Here is a 15,786-nt window from a genome sequence, read left to right as displayed (position 1 = left end):
CTCGGGTCTCCGCGGGGTGGCTGGCTGGTCGCTATCTATGGGTATCTTCACCTTCCTTCCATTCCTCTACCTGGCCCATTACCTCTCCCTCCCTCCCTTTTCTCCTTCTCTTCCCTCCCTTCTCCTTCCCTCCCTCCCATTCACCATACACACCGGTCCTTCCTATCTACCATTAGTGCCCCCTTCGGCCTCTCTCCCCCTCCTCCTCCTCCTCCTCCTCCTCCTCTTCTTCTTCCTCCTGACCACACTAACGGTACGCTCTGCCGGTCACCTCCTCCTCCTCCTCCTCCTTCTCCTCCTCCTCCTCCTCCTCCTCCCTTTCTTTTCCTCCCTCCTCTTCCTCCTTCCTCCTGTTCATGCTTCCCTCCCCCCCCTCGAATAACACACGTCAACTCAACTTCACATGCTAACGAGAAGAATGACACACACACACACACACACACACACACACACACACACACACACACGTTTCCTAGTAGGTCGCTGACTCCATAATTATATATCAAGTCTTAGTTCGTATTGTATGTGAAGAAGGATGTTGTTATTGTTGTTTGTTTGTATATTCATGAACTTGCTGGTGTATCTATTTGTATTGTATTTGTTTTCGTTATAGTTTTTTTTTTTTATTTATTGATACGCAAGGACACACCTGGTAAAAAAAGAGTATGCCAGAGGTCAGTTCCCCTACACTTGGCAGCTCCAGCAAACGGTATATTCACCCCTCCACTCCCCTTCCATAACTCTCTCTATCCTACAATTTATTAAGACTTTCAATCGTATTTACATCAGCTACATCAGAGCCAAGGCAGGCAAAAGGAGGGGGGGGTCTTTTTTTCACTAACTCCTGGTCCTTTGAGGGGGAGAGGCAGGCCAAAGCAGCTGGGAGAGCGGGGTGGAAAAAAATTGACATTTCTGATATTCATTTCCCTGTTCTCAGACAAATAAACATTTCTGGTATTTTTTTTTTTCAAAACGAATAACTGGGACTTTTCTTATCAGTTTTTCGTTTTGACTCTCACTAATTGGACCTTTTAATATACCGGGGGGGGTCGTCCAATCCCCCCCCCCCCTGACCCCACCTAGGTACGGCCCTGTACATATATATTTTCTTCCATTAATTCGTGTAGTTATTGGTTAATTTACATAGTCATTAATTTAATCAGTAATTTATTCATGTGCTTAGCTTACTTTAAATTGTGTGTTCTTTGTCTTGGTTAACTTCAACTTAGTCTAGTTTTCTCAAGGTTTAACTAACTATCTCAAGGTTTAGCGTTTTCAAATCATTCATCACAACCATTTTATTTATTTTTTTCTATCGTTACGAGCCCCCTTTACTCCTTTACAGTTCACCAATCAATCCTAACTTCATCTTAGCCTAATTTTCTCAAGGTTTGGCGCGTTATCAAATTATTCATCACGAACAAACCCATTTCAATTTTTTTTCCCTGCCAGTGTGGGTCGCCTTTATCCCTTTACGCTCCGCCAATCAGTCTCGTAACCCGTCGCCGAAATATGTAAACAAAAAAGCTTGACCAAGAACGAGTCTGGCGCTGGGAGTAGGAGTAGTAGTCGGTGTGTCTCACTGTCTGGGTTTTTTGTTTTTTTCTTTTTTTTTTTCTTTGTCTTAAACTTTTGTGTGTTGTTGTTTGTTTTCGTTTGTTCGGTGTGTTCATTTTCAAATAAAAATTTTCCAATGGTGTCGTAGGGCTGAGGCTGGGCGGGAAGCACCTTGGTCTTGGCTGTCTGTAGGGATGCGACGGTGAGGCAGGTGTTCAGTCTTTGCAACGGCGCCAATTACGTTTCGTTCTGCGTTTAGTGAATTCAGTGAGCTGGTTTTCACGTAAGGGTATATCATTATTACACTAAAACATCCATCTAAAAACATATCACCTAAGAAAAACGTGTAATTGAAAACGACAGCATATTAACAGTTACTAATTTTCTCTTTTCTTTGCTCTTTTTCGTTTTCTTAATCGTCTAATGTGATTATAATTGTTTGGGTCACGTTCTCTGTTTCTTTCGTCGCTGTGTTTCGGGGTTATCGTCTTCCACGGCTGTCTTTTTTGCTGCTTCAGGGGGCGTTAAACTATTTCTTATTTATATCTGTTTCGCTTTCTATCTCCTTCACCTCTGCACTTTTGTTTGGGTTGTTGTCTCTCGTGTCTTTCTGTTTGCTATAGGTCTAGGTCGACACTTCTATTTGTTTTGAACCTCTTTTGTCCTATATTTTGCTGTTTTAGTTTGTCTTTTGTTTCCCTCACTTTGGCGTCGTTCATTTGTTTTTCTGTTGCTCTGCCTGGATCGTCACTTTTGTTTATCTGTGTTTACCTTTTATTATTTTGTCTTCTATTGTGTGTATTTCAGCGTTGCCAGATTGTCGTACTCAGCCGATTATATTTCCCGACTTCCTACCCCCAAACTGTCTTCTGGGCTCCAATAAGGAAACTAATTTATAGTTATCGCTAAAAGAGTTAGATTCTGATGTTTCTTGGCAATAGTTAGGCTTCAGAAACAGGTAAATACTATGCTCTGAGTACGACAATCTGGCAACGGTGGTGTATTTATATTATTGCAATTCTCTTCACTTTTCTTTTGTTTGCTACTGTTTTCTCTTCCCTGTCTCGGTTGTCTGTTTTATTTATCTGTGTATTACTTATATTTGACTTATCTATTATTTATATTTGTTTTGTTTTTTATTATTGTTTTCTTCTCTGCTTTCTTTTTTTTTCTCTGTCTGTGAGTTGTCATTTTAATTTGTCTATGTATAACTTTTTCTTGTCTTATCTTTGGTTGTCTGTACTTTTTTTTATCTTCACTTTTTTTCCAATTATATGTTTTCTTTATTTGTTTGTCTCCCTGGGTCATCACTTTCATTTATCTGTTTCATTTTTTATTTGCCTTTTCATTCTTTGCAAGTCGTGTTTTTATCCTCTCCATTTTGCTTTCAATTGAGTATTTTTTTCCTGTTTCTCTGTTTCCATTTCAGGGTTTGTTTTCTCACCTGTTTTCCGTGTTCCTTTTCCTTCACTTTAATGTCTGTTATTTTGCTTTCATTTGAGTATTTTTTCCTGTTTCTCTGTTTCTATTTCAGGGTTTGTTTTCTCACCTGTTTTCCGTGTTCCTTTTCCTTCACTTTAATGTCTGTTTCACTTATTATTTGCCTTTTCATTCTTTGTAATACGTGTTTTTATCCTCTCCATTTTGCTTTCATTTGAGTATTTTTTCCTGTTTCTCTGTTTCCATTTCAGGGTTTGTTTCCTCACCTGTTTCCCGTTTTCCCTTTCCTTCACCTCAATGCCCTGCTTCAGTTTTTATTTGCCTTATCATTCTTTGCAAGTCGTGTTTATTTTGCTTTCATTTGAGTATTTTTTCCTGTTTCTCTGTCTATTATTTCAGGGTTTGTTTCCTCACCTGTTTCCCGTTTTCCCTTTCCTTCACCTCAATGCCTCGGTTCAGTTCGTTGTTGTCCTTGCGTCTGTTTCCGCGATTCCCGGGTTCAGCAAACTTTTCTCACCTGCGTCTCTATTTTTTTTTTATCTCCCTTTTGTACCTTTGTGTTTGGACGTGTGGAGTTGTTTCCTTGTGTTTCGATCTATCTTGCTGTCACTCTAACGATCACCAACCTTCTTTTGTCTTCTTTATTCGACTCAGTTTTCACATCTTTTGTACTCTTGGGAAAGGTTTCGTAATGCGTTTTGTAGACATTAAGTTTTTTTTTTGTTATTATAGAAAGTATAGAATTGTTCGTGATAACTTTGACTCTTGTTCTCTTACGAAAGATTTCATAATTGCTTGGGTCACCCTCAGCTCTTAGGGCACCTCCTTGGATTCTTTTTAGGAGCAGCGAGTAGCGAGCTTTTTTTATTATTATTGTTTCCTTTTTTTGCGCCCTTGAGTTGTCTCCTTTGTTGTAGAAAAAAAAAGTTTCATTAAATTGTTTTCTACTTAACTTTATATATATATGATTGTTTGTGCCGTCGTCATCTCTCTTATACTCCTACTGTAACGCATTCTCTATTTGGTAATATATAACTGCCTTCGTACGTCCTCCTCTCAATCATCGTTTATATATAATTTCACTAAGACTTTCTGTAGCTACTTAGTTTCTTATAGCAGAGCCTTCGTCACCCACTAATCCCTTACAGACTTACGTAAGGCTATAAAAAGACGTTATGTACACTTAGTTTGATATGTAATGACTTTCGTTATCCACAAACCTTATAACTCATACCTAAGATTACAAAAGCTGGATTTCTTCTACGTAAGATTACAAAAGACGTAATGTTACTTTTTTTTATTGGATGTCTCGTTATTTTGGATGTGTCGTTAACCGCAAAATTTCTTTACGTAAGATTACAAAAAGACGTAATGTACTTCGATTTATTGGATGTCTCGTTAACCGCAAATTTCTTCTACGTAAGATTACAAAAAGACGTAATGTACTTCGTTTTATTGGATGTCTCGTTAACCGCAAATTTCTTCTACGTAAGATTACAAAAAGACGTAATGTACTTCGTTTTATTGGATGTCTCGTTAACCGCAAATTTCTTCTACGTAAGATTACAAAAAGACGTAATGTACTTCGTTTTATTGGATGTCTCGTTAACCGCAAATTTCTTCTACGTAAGTTTTCAAAAAGACGTAATGTACTTCGTTTTATTGGATGTCTCGTTAACCACAAATTTCTTCTACGTAAGATTACACACACACACAAAAAAAGACGTCCAACACTTAGTTTTATATACGATAAACTTTCTTTACCCACAAAACTCTTAAACTCGTACCTATGATTACAAAAAAAGGCTTTAAGTACCTAGTTTTATGGAATGGCTTTCGCTACCCACAAGTATCTTTTACGTAAGGTTCTATAAACACGTTGCCTTCCCAGCCTGACAATAAAACAGCCACGGAAGATCAGCCTCTCAGCTTCCTCGGCCATCAGGAAGCTTCGGGTCTCGGTTGTGTGGACGCCAGGAATCTTTACAGCCCTTCTATAGGCTTTGGCGACGGGCCGGCGTGAAGGATGGGCGGGAGGGTGTGGAGGGGAATGTACATGTGTGTGTGTGTGTGTGTGTGTGTGTGTGTGTGTGTGAGGGGGAGGTAGATAGATAGATAGATAGATACAAACAGACAGACAGAAAGACAGAGAAAAAGAGAGAGAGAGAAGGAAGGAAAGAAAAGAAAGAAGGAAAGAAAAAAGAAAGAAAGAAGGAGGTAAGAAAGGAAGGAAGGAAGGAAGGAAGGAAGGAAGGAGAGAAAGAAAAAAATGAAGGAAGGAGAGAGAGAGAGAGAGAGAGAGAGAGAGAGAGAGAGAGAAAGGTATGTAGGGCGCTGTGAACTCTAATCTCAGGGTCCAATTAGCAGGTTGCGGGTAAGGGAAGGTGTGATGCAATGCCGCCTGCTTGCCTGCTTGCCTTCCTTTACGCCTGCTTGATTTCCTTACTCCTTTACTCTCTTTTACTCTTCCTCCTTTTTTTTGTTCTTTTATTTCAGGGTTTTTTTTTTCGTATTTGTCTTTTTTTTTTTTTTTTTTTTGGTTACATTATTTTTTTTGTTTACCTTAGTTTTTTTTCTTATTTTTTTTACTTTCTTACTTAATCCATTTTTTTATTTTCTTGCTGTCTTTGTTTTTCTTGTTCTTGCTCTTGTTCTTCTTCTTTTTCTTCTTCTTTTTCTTCTTGTTCTTCTTCTTTTTCTTCTTCTTCTACTTCTCTCTTTCTCTGTTCTCTTTCTTCATCTCTCTCTCTCTCTCTCTTTTCTTTTTCTCTCTCTCTCTCTCTCTCTCTCTCTCTCTCTCTCTCTCTCTCTCTCTCTCTCTCTCTCTCTCTCTCTCTCTCTCTCTCTCGTCTGTTCGTTACGCTATCTTTCATGTGTGTGTGTGTGTGTGTGTGTGTGTGTGTGTGTGTGAAGGGAGTTACGGCGATCTGCACATCAATAAACATTTGCATTATGTCCAAAGAATCAAGGTGCAGTGAGTTCAGTAACCCGCCCCCTTCCTTCTCCCCCCTCCCTCCCCTCGCACGCGCAAGTTCGAAGCAGTGAACCCTCTAATACGAGCGAACCATTGAATGAAGCTCCGTTATGAGGTGTTAGTCGAACCGTTTTGAAGATGGAAAACAACAACCAGAAAGAAAAATAACATCAACGGTAAAATAGTAAACAGATCTCAAAGCAGCGTTAATTTTGTGTGTGTTTTAAAGTGTTTGTGTTCTTTTGAAAATGTGTTGATTGTTATGCGAACCAGAAGCACCGTTCGAAGCATTGAATGAATCTTTTGGTTAGGCTAAATTTGAACCGTTTTGTGGTGTTTGTATGTCTGTATGTGTTATTTTTGTGTGTGTTTAAGTGTTTGTGTTCTTTTGAAAATGTGTTGATTCTTGTTTGTCAGTAAGTGAAGCATCGTTCGAATCATTGACTGAATCTTTTGGTTAGGCTAAATTTGAACCGTTTTGTATTGTCTGTATGTTTGTTTGTTTGTTTGTTTGTGTTTACAGTTATTTTATGTACGTGTGTATTTGTTTTATTTGTTAGTTTATCTGTATTATAATTGTTTCTTCTTTTCTTCTTTCTTTTTTTTTTCTTCTTTTTCCTTCTCTCTCCTTTTCATCATCCATATCTTCATTATTCTCCATCTATTTTCTTCTTCTTCTTCTTCTTCTCCTTCTACTACTACTACTACTACTACTACTACTATACTGCTACTACTACTACTACTACTACTACTACTACTACTACTACTTTTTCCTCAACTTCTTCTTCATGTGTGTGTGTGTGTGTGAAAGGAACCACCACCGCAGCCACTCCGTTCCTATCGTTCATTAATCCCCCTCGCTGATTGGCCGCCATTATCGTGACGTCATCGGCGAGGTGTCAAATGCAGGCACGTGATTGGTGGAGCAACTTCCGCTAAATACTCATGGCTTAAGACACTTCCGCTACGTGAGAGAGAGAGAGAACATTCGTCTTTCAGTAATGATAATCTAGGTTAATAAAGTAATGACTGGTCTTGTAATTAGTGAGATAATTGATATTTTATGCATATTTATTTATTTTTATTATTTTTTATCATTTTTTTCTGTCTATTTTCGTTTCTGTAAGTCTGGTTCGTCATTTATCTATATTATTCTATTTATCTATACTATTTATTTATCTATATTATTCTATTATTATATTTTCTTTTTTTTTATTTATCTATATTATTTCATTGAATTTTTTTATTCATTATTATATTTTTTTCCTATTTTTTATTCTATTTCTTATTTTTCTATCGTACTTTGATTTGATTTATCTTTTGGGCGTCGTCGTGTGTAATGTCACTCATAACAACGTGTACTTTCTAATTTCCTTTCTCCTTTTTTTTCATACTTATTTTTATTTATTTTTAATTCTAACGTGACCAGTGAAGTTTAAGTGTTTTTTTTTTTTGCTTGACTTAATTTTAACGTGACCAGTGACGTTTAATTCTCCTCTCACTTTTCTGTTCTGTTATCTCATTTTCTCACGCTTTCTATCTATCTATCTATCTATCTATCTATCTGTCTATCTCTATTTACCTGCCTACCTGCTGACCTATCTAATTACTTGCATATCTATTAATTACTTGCATATCTCTGTTTTTCTATCAATATTTATCTCTATATCTATCTATCTATCTATCTACCTATCTATCTATCTCTCTATCTATGTCTACCTATCTACCTACCTGCTGACTTATCTAATTACTTTCATGTCTATTAATTACCTGCATATCTCTCAGTTTCTATCAATATCTATCTCTATATATCCATCTATCTATCTACCTATCTATCTATCTGTCTACCTATCTGTCTATCTATCTATCTCCGTTGCGAGCGGGATGAAAGTGAAAGGAGCGGCGGTGTCAGCGGCGGTCGGATGCTGAAACATAATGCTCGACCTCACAATTATTTATTAGAGGCGGGAGAAAGGGTAATCACATGCTCTATCGCTGTCTTTAATCTCTGTCTGTCTGTCTGTCTGTCTGTCTGTTATGTCTGTCTGTCTGTCTGTCTGTCTGTCTCTCTGTCTGTCTGTTATGTCTGTCTGTCTCTCTCTCTCTCTCTCTCTCTCTCGTTGTTGTTTTTGTTATTTTCTTCTTTTTCTTCTTCTTCTTCTTTTTCTTCTTCCTCTTCTTCTTCCTCTTCTTCTTCTTCTTCTTCTTTTTCTTCTTCTTCTTCTTCTGCTTCTTCGTCCTAATATCATCATTCATTAGTGTTGTTGTTGTTGTTGTTGTTGTTATTTACCTTTCACCCTCTACGATCACTTCCTGGTTCTTAATTATTGCCGGAAACCGATTTAGAGAGAGAGAGAGCAAACACTGGTCCACGCGCCATTGGGTGAGAGCTCAGTGGTGTTTTCAAGACTCACCTCTGTGGATATTGTTTGCGCCTGTCTAACGAAGCGACGCGGCGGTTACGGGAGTGTGCTGTTGTTTACTTCCTGTTGTTGTTGCTGTTGTTGTTGTTGTTGGGGTGGTGATGATGGTGGTGGTGTGGGTGTGGGTGGTTTTCACTTTCTTTGTTTTTTTTTCCATTCATCAACTTCTTTCTACTCTTTCTTCATCATCATCTGTGTGTGTGTGTGTGTGTGTGTGTGTGTGTGTGTGTGTGTGTGTGTGTGTGTGTGCATGACGGGAAGATGATAGGTTCTGATGACGTATGGAGGAGGAAGAAGGAAGAGAAAAAAAAATGACCAGGAGACTATGCTATTTATATTGAGGCTGGGCGTTCTGTTCCGCCACAGCTCTTCTGGACAGAGCGATATTTCCACGCTGACTGCTCTTCTGAACTTGCTAACTGCATACTTTCTACTCATGCTCATCCCTATACTGTCGGAACAATCTTCCTTCATCTGTATTTCCTCCCGACTTGAACTCTTTCAAGAGGAGCTGTCTCCTTTGCTGTAAAAAAAAAAAAAAAATTAATTTTCCTCCCATGTCTTCTCTTACCAACCCTTCTCTTCCTCTTGTATTTTCTCCTCCTCATTCCTTCTTATCTCCATCTTCTTCATCTCATACGCTGTCCTCCTCCCCCCCCCACCCCGCCGCCCCTCTTCACATACACTTCTCTCCATCTTCTCCCTGTTCCCCGCATCACATCCACCCCACTACCTCTTCCTCATCCTCTTCTTCCTCTTCTTCTTCTTCTTCTCTACGTTCCTGTTCTTAACCCGCCCACACACACACGCACACGCACCCACCCACACCCATTTCTATCTTCCATTTCCTCCCATTTCTGCCCTTCATTTCTTCTTTCCATTTCCTCCCATTTCTAACTTCCATTTCCTCCCATTTCAAACTTCCATTCTTTCCATTTCCTCCCATTTCTCTCTTCCATTTCCTCCCATTTCTAACTTCCATTCTTTCCATTTCCTCTCATTTCTCTTCCATTTCTGTTTTCCATTTCCTCCCATTTCTTCCTTCCACTCCTCTCTCCCATCTCCCTCTTCCCATTCCCCACATCCACATCACACTCTTACCTCCCCCCCTTCCTCTTCCCTCTTCCTCTTCTTCCCCTCGTCTCCCGCTCCCTCCCTCCCTCCCTCTTAATCTTGGACACGGTTATCTGGGCGCATTCTCCCTCCCTCGGCTCCCCCTTCCCCCTTCCCTACCCCCCCTCACCCTTCCTACACGCCCCAAACAACGGGATGCATCAAGAAAATAAACATTATCTACCGTTTTTTTCATTTTCTTTCTGTATTTTTTTTTTTTTCATTTTTCGATTTTTTTTTTTTTTACAGGTGTTATGTGAGTGAGTGCGTACGTGTGTGTGTGTGTGTGTGTGTGTGTGTGTGTTGGTTAGTTAGTTCCAGATTTACGTTTTTTTATTTATTTATTTCTATTTTCCTTATTTTGTATTTTTTTGCTGTCAAGGTCTGCCTATATTTTCTTTCTTATTTTTTTGGTGTCTGTTTGTCTCTGGTTGACTGCTTGACTTCATGGTTTGACGGATTGTTGATTGATACTCTCTCTCTTTCAATCTACCTATATCTATCTATATCTATCTGTATCTGTCAATCTGTCTATATGTCTATCTATATATCTATCATTCCATCTCTCTCTCTCTCTCTCTCTCTCTCTCTCTCTCTCTCTCTCTCTCTCTCTCTCTCTCTCTCTCTCTCTCTCTCTCTCTCTTCGCTTTGCAGTCACGATACTCTCTGACCGTAAATTGCTTCCGTCTACCTAACAAGCATGTAATTAGTAACGGCCCCGATCTGCAGGTAACATCGGGTCACCTTTCCTACCTGTGTGCTCTGATTGCCACCTGGAACACCTGGACGCGACGCTCCGTGCATACCTGTGGAAACGTGTGAGGCAGCCTTGATATATATATTTTTTTTTTTATTATTTGTGTTCATTGTCTTGATTTTTTTGTTTTTTAGTGTTTTTTGGGGGAGTTTCGTTGTTAGGTTATGTAAGTTTTCCGCTTCTGTTGTTTTTTCGTATGTATTGTGACCATGGATATTTTTTTTTTTTTTATAAGCGTATCTCTTTACCTTTTTTTTTTTGCGTTTATGGACAAGTGTGTTTCCCATCTACACTGTCCGCTATATATATAAAAGAAAACCTCATTAATTATTCCTCTACGTCACTTCCTCTCCTCTTTATCATCACACTTCTAGACGCGGTTATCTAGACACATCCCTTCCTTCTTGCACTTCCTAAATCTACGAAGAGGAAGAGAATAAAGAAAAACATTAGTAAGAAAATTTAATAATGGAATTGTACCTACCATTGTTATCTATACACTTATTTATTTTGAACACTTCCTAAATCAACGAAGAGGAAGAGAAAAACGAGAAAAATAAGTAAATAAAATAATGGAATAGCCTAGTCATTTTCGTATCATCAAATTACCTTCACCTTGACTCACTTATCTAGGCATGTTCCTCTTTTCCTCTCTCCTAGCTCTTTCTAAATCAATAAAGAGGTAGACCACACCTTCGTTACGTCTAATTACTTTCACCCGGATTTTTGTTTGATTTACTTTCACTCATTTTTTTCCCTTTTTTTCCTCGTGATTTTGGACGCGCCGTCGGTTCGTTGATTGGGTTCATTGTTACGTGTTTTGCTCCCGCCTCGATCAGGGTCACGAGCAGCTGGAAACTTTGGCTGGTTCCTGGACCTTGTTATTTTTTATTACTGTTCTTGTTCTCGTTGTTGTTATTGTTCCTTCCTTATCATCATTATTTTGGGTGATTTTGGTGTTTTTGATTTTGACCACCACCACCACCACCACCATCACCATAACCTTCCTTTAAAACAATATCCTAACGTTCTCCTTTCCTCTCTTCCAACCACCGCCATCACCATAACCTTCCTTTAAAACAATATCCTAACGTTCTCCTTTCCTCTCTTCCCACCACCACCACCACCATAACCTTCCTTTAAAACAATATCCTAACGTTCTCCTTTCCTCTCTTCCCACCACCACCATCACCATAACCTTCCTTTAAAACAATATCCTAACGTTCTCCTTTCCTCTCTTCCCACCACCACCACCACCATAACCTTCCTTTAAAGCAATATCCTAACGTTCTCCTTTCCTCTCTTCCCACCACCACCACCACCATAACCTTCCTTTAAAGCAATATCCTAACGTTCTCCTCTCCTCTCTTCCCCAGGTTCGGGTCAGACCTGGTGCTGGTGGAGAGCTACGACCAGAACAATTTCACCAATACGCTAGCGGGCCGCGAGCTGAGCGAGGAGGAGCACAGTTACTGGCTCGGCCTTGTCTCCCTCAACGACCTGTCCACCAATACCTTAGGCAGCGCTAGCGGCAAGCACGTCTCCCTCTACTCAGGTGAGGAAGGCGGCAGTGATTAGTGCATACCTGACCCTTGACTCTGCACTAATTACTTCATTCTTGTGAGGGTTTGTTAGAAGGAGACTTGGTTATAGTAAGGATGACACTGAGAATGTAAGGAAGGCAGGAGTGATTAGTGTAGTACATACCTGGGTTAATTAATTCATTCTTTTTAAGGTGTGTTAGACGGAGACGCAGTTATTTGAAGTACCACGTGATTGTTATTCCTTTTTGTTACTGTCGTTGAGTTAATGTCAGGTAAGGAAGACAGTAGAGTGATTAGTGTGCATACCTGGGCCTCGTCTGCTCTGATTACTTCATTCTTGTAAAGGTACGTTAGAAAGAGACTTGGAATGAATGGAATCTATTTTACCATGTGCAGCTTATTTTTTTATCTCTGTTAATGTAGGTGTCATAATATTCAGTAAAGTCATATCATTGCCTGTATAATATTCTTCCTGTGTCTGCTTTGTAGTTTTATTTAATATTTTTTTTTAGTTTGATGGGGACTTCTTAATTTTCAATCATAATATTATTCCATTCTTTGCTAGGCTGATCTATGTCTGTCTACTGTTAATAGCATCGGTGTTTTTCCACTCTTCTTTCTCCGTATATTGTCTTCGTTCAGGGTTTATATACTCTTTCAATCATTTCCTCCATTCATTGCCAGGTTACTTTCGGTTTCCTTAATATTTAGTAGGTGCCTGTGTCTTCTGTTTGGTAGTCAGTAGTGTTCCATCGCTCCCTCTCCCTTTATGTAGGACTCTGGTGGGAACATTCTACTTTATTGGTAATCATTTATTCTGTTCAGGACTCAGTTACTTTCGATTTCCTTTACCTGTGTTTTCCGGTTAGCATTCAATAGCGCACCTTCGCTCAGGTCAGCATCTTCCCTTTGTGGCGGCGCGGCATGCAGAGAACTTCTATTTGGGTAGTGGATGCTCTACTTCGATTCTTTTTTTCTTCCATTCATGACTAAGCTACCCTCAATCTAACTTTCTTCACTTAGCTTCCAGTTTTGCCTCATCGGTCTCATTAACACATAACTAGCAATCTATCTGTGTACTTGGCTGAAAATTTATCGTAATCATTATTTTTTTGTATTATTAAGTCATTCATTTATCATTCAGTACAGCGTAGCATCGTTCTCAACCGTACAGTGCCTTTTTTTCAACCTTAACATCCTTCTTTGTTTGTTGTTCGTTCAGGTTTATTTCGTTCTTTAATCATTCATCTATCATCAGTATCGCGTAGGATTGTTCTCATCCGTACCTTTTCTAACGCCGCTAACATCCTCCATCTGTGTCTGTTTCTGCAGGGTTCTGGGCGCAGGGTCAGCCGCAGGTGTCAGCTGGGGAGTGCGTGCGTGCGCGACTCGCCGACCAGCACCAGTCATGGGAACTGAGCACCTGCGAGAACCTGCTGCCCTTCATGTGCCGCGTCGAGGCCTGCACCCGCGGCGCCGTCCACTGCTCCAACGGCCGATGCGTCAACAAGGTGATTAGCACATACCTGGCCCTTGTCTCTGCACTAATTATTTCATTCTTGTGAGGGTTTGTTAGGAGGGAAATGCTAACTCGCTGGCTGGCTGGCTGGCTGGATGAGTAAATGGCTGGCTGGCTGGATGGATGAATAAATGGCTGGCTGGCTGGATGGATGAATAAATGGCTGGCTGGCTGGATGGATGAATAAATGGCTGGCTGGATGGATGAGTAAATGGCTGGCTGGCTGGATGGATGAATAAATGGCTGGCTGGCTGGATGGATGGGTAAATGGCTGGCTGGCTGGATGGATGAATAAATGGCTGGCTGGCTGGATGGATGAATAAATGGCTGGCTGGCTGGATGGATGAATAAATGGCTGGCTGGCTGGATGAGTAAATGGCTGGCTGGCTGGATGGATGAATAAATGGCTGGCTGGCTGGCTGGATGAATAAATGGCTGGCTGGCTGGCTGGATGGGTAAATGGCTGACTCACTGGCTGGCTGGCTGGACATATAGGTGACTCGCTGTGTGGGTGGGTGGAAGATGACGAGGGGAAAACCAAGTACACACATTTTGACCCAGCATCCCACCCCCGTGATACATCCCGGTCCCCTTTCTGTATCTTGGGTGATTGGGTGGGCAGATGGCTGGCTGATTCGCTGGCTGGATGGCTGATTGGCGGGGCGGCTGGCTGGCTGACTAGATGGGTGACTGGGTGGGCAGATGGCTTGCTTGCTGGCCAGTGACACGCAAGCTGGTTGGGTGGGCATGGATTTTATGCGGTAAAGGAAACAGCTCAAGGTCATTAAACAAAAAGAGAAAAAACACGCTAATCGCTGCTCTTGCACAAGTAAACAGGAGTGGCCTTGAGCTACTTCCCTTACTGTAAAAAAAAGAAAAAAAGGAGAGGTCAATTTCGGAAGAGCTACGGTCACGAGTAATGTATGGAAACAACTGTGACCTTTACCAGACACAAACACTCGTCAACATTCAATACTATCACACTATGGTAGCTCGTTGATTCGACCATGCTGGCTGATTGGCTGAGCAGATGGCTGAATGGCTGACTGAGTGGCTGGGCGGGTAGAGTGACGCTTTGAGTAACGGGATGAATGATGGGAACTATGAATGAATGACTGGAAATTATATGTATCCGGATATGGTAAGGGGTTGATGCACAAATTTGGGGCTGAGTGGCTGGCTGGGTGAGTATATGGGTCTATGGAACTGATTGGGGAAAAGGTGAAGGATGTAATATAGAGTTCAAGGGATGACTGGATATGTGGATGCGTGGATGAAAGTCTTGAGTGTGATTGATGGATTTACATGGACAGGTTGATGGATATGTGAATGCGTGAATGAAAGTGTTGAGTATGATTGATGGATTTACATGGACGGGGAGAATGGGAAGGTAAGTGACTGTGGATAAGTGATTTAGCCTACTCTTGTGTTTCTTAATTTTCGCCTTTCTATGCATCACAGTTTATTTATTTTTCATCTTCACATCTGTTTTTACCTCTATTTTCCTTACATTTCATTTCCTTATTTATCTTCTCATTTCGTCAGGTTTTCACTTTTACGTTTTTTTAGTCTATCTTTCTCCTGTTTCTCCCTTCCTCCTCTTTCTCCTCTCCCTCCTCCACTTCTTAATTTTCTGACCTGTTTCGCTTCGTAACGCTGACTCAGTTATTCCTCCCGTGGCGCCCTCCTTCCTCCTCTCTCTCTCTCCCCCTTCTCTTCCTCCTCCCTCTCCCTCCGTCTCGCGCTGTGACCCATCTTGCCCTCTCAGCTTCGTGTCCTCCATTCAAACAACTCTCTCTTCTCTCCCCCCACTCCTGCCACTTCTCTCTCTCTCTCTCTCTCTCTCTCTCTCTCTCTCTCTCTCTCAGTCAGTCAGTCTCTTTCTCCATCTGTCTGTCTCTGATCATTTTGTTTTCTTCTGAGTAAGTTTTTTCGCATCCCTCATATCTCTTAGCCTTTCAAATATATAGAGGGAAATCTCAACCGCCAAATGGCCTCTTGCAGACTCCTTACGTTCCCATGTCTCTATTTATCTCATGTCCTTGTATTGTCCTTCTGCAGGAGTTCCTTTGCGATGGCCAGAACGACTGCGGGGACATGTCAGATGAGACGGACTGCCCCAACCGATGCCACTTCTACATGCGCACTTCGGGAGCCTCCATCGAGAGTCCGGCGTACCCCAAGAAGTACGGGCCGAACCTGGACTGCAAGTGGACGCTGGAGGGACCCGTCGGCCACAACATCGTCCTCCAGTTCTTCGAGTTCGACACCGAGAAGAACTTCGACACGGTGCAGATCCTGAGTGGCGGACGCACCGAGGACTCCGCTGTGTCCCTCACGACGCTCTCCGGACGCCAGGATCTCGCTGACCGACTCTTCATCTCGGCTTCGAACTTCATGATCCTCAAGTTCAGAACCGATGCCTCAGTGGAGAAGAGAGGGTTCAGGTGAGGAGCTTG

The 15,786-nt window shown here is 41.1% G+C and overlaps 1 protein-coding gene across 1 annotated transcript in view; it reads left to right on the top strand.

Moving 5' to 3' along the window:
* Positions 1-15,786, top strand: part of LOC127008714 (sushi, von Willebrand factor type A, EGF and pentraxin domain-containing protein 1-like) — a 107,111-nt gene that overhangs the window by 68,853 nt on the left and 22,472 nt on the right. The window contains exons 5-7 of the mRNA XM_050881057.1: positions 11,641-11,819; positions 13,141-13,319; positions 15,389-15,774. Coding sequence (XP_050737014.1) covers positions 11,641-11,819; positions 13,141-13,319; positions 15,389-15,774 — 744 coding nt within the window. The remainder of the gene's footprint in view (positions 1-11,640; positions 11,820-13,140; positions 13,320-15,388; positions 15,775-15,786) is intronic.

This window comes from Eriocheir sinensis, chromosome 38 (assembly GCF_024679095.1).
Source record: "Eriocheir sinensis breed Jianghai 21 chromosome 38, ASM2467909v1, whole genome shotgun sequence".
Lineage (NCBI taxonomy): Eukaryota > Metazoa > Arthropoda > Malacostraca > Decapoda > Varunidae > Eriocheir > Eriocheir sinensis.
This window is presented reverse-complemented; position numbering and strand designations above follow the sequence as displayed.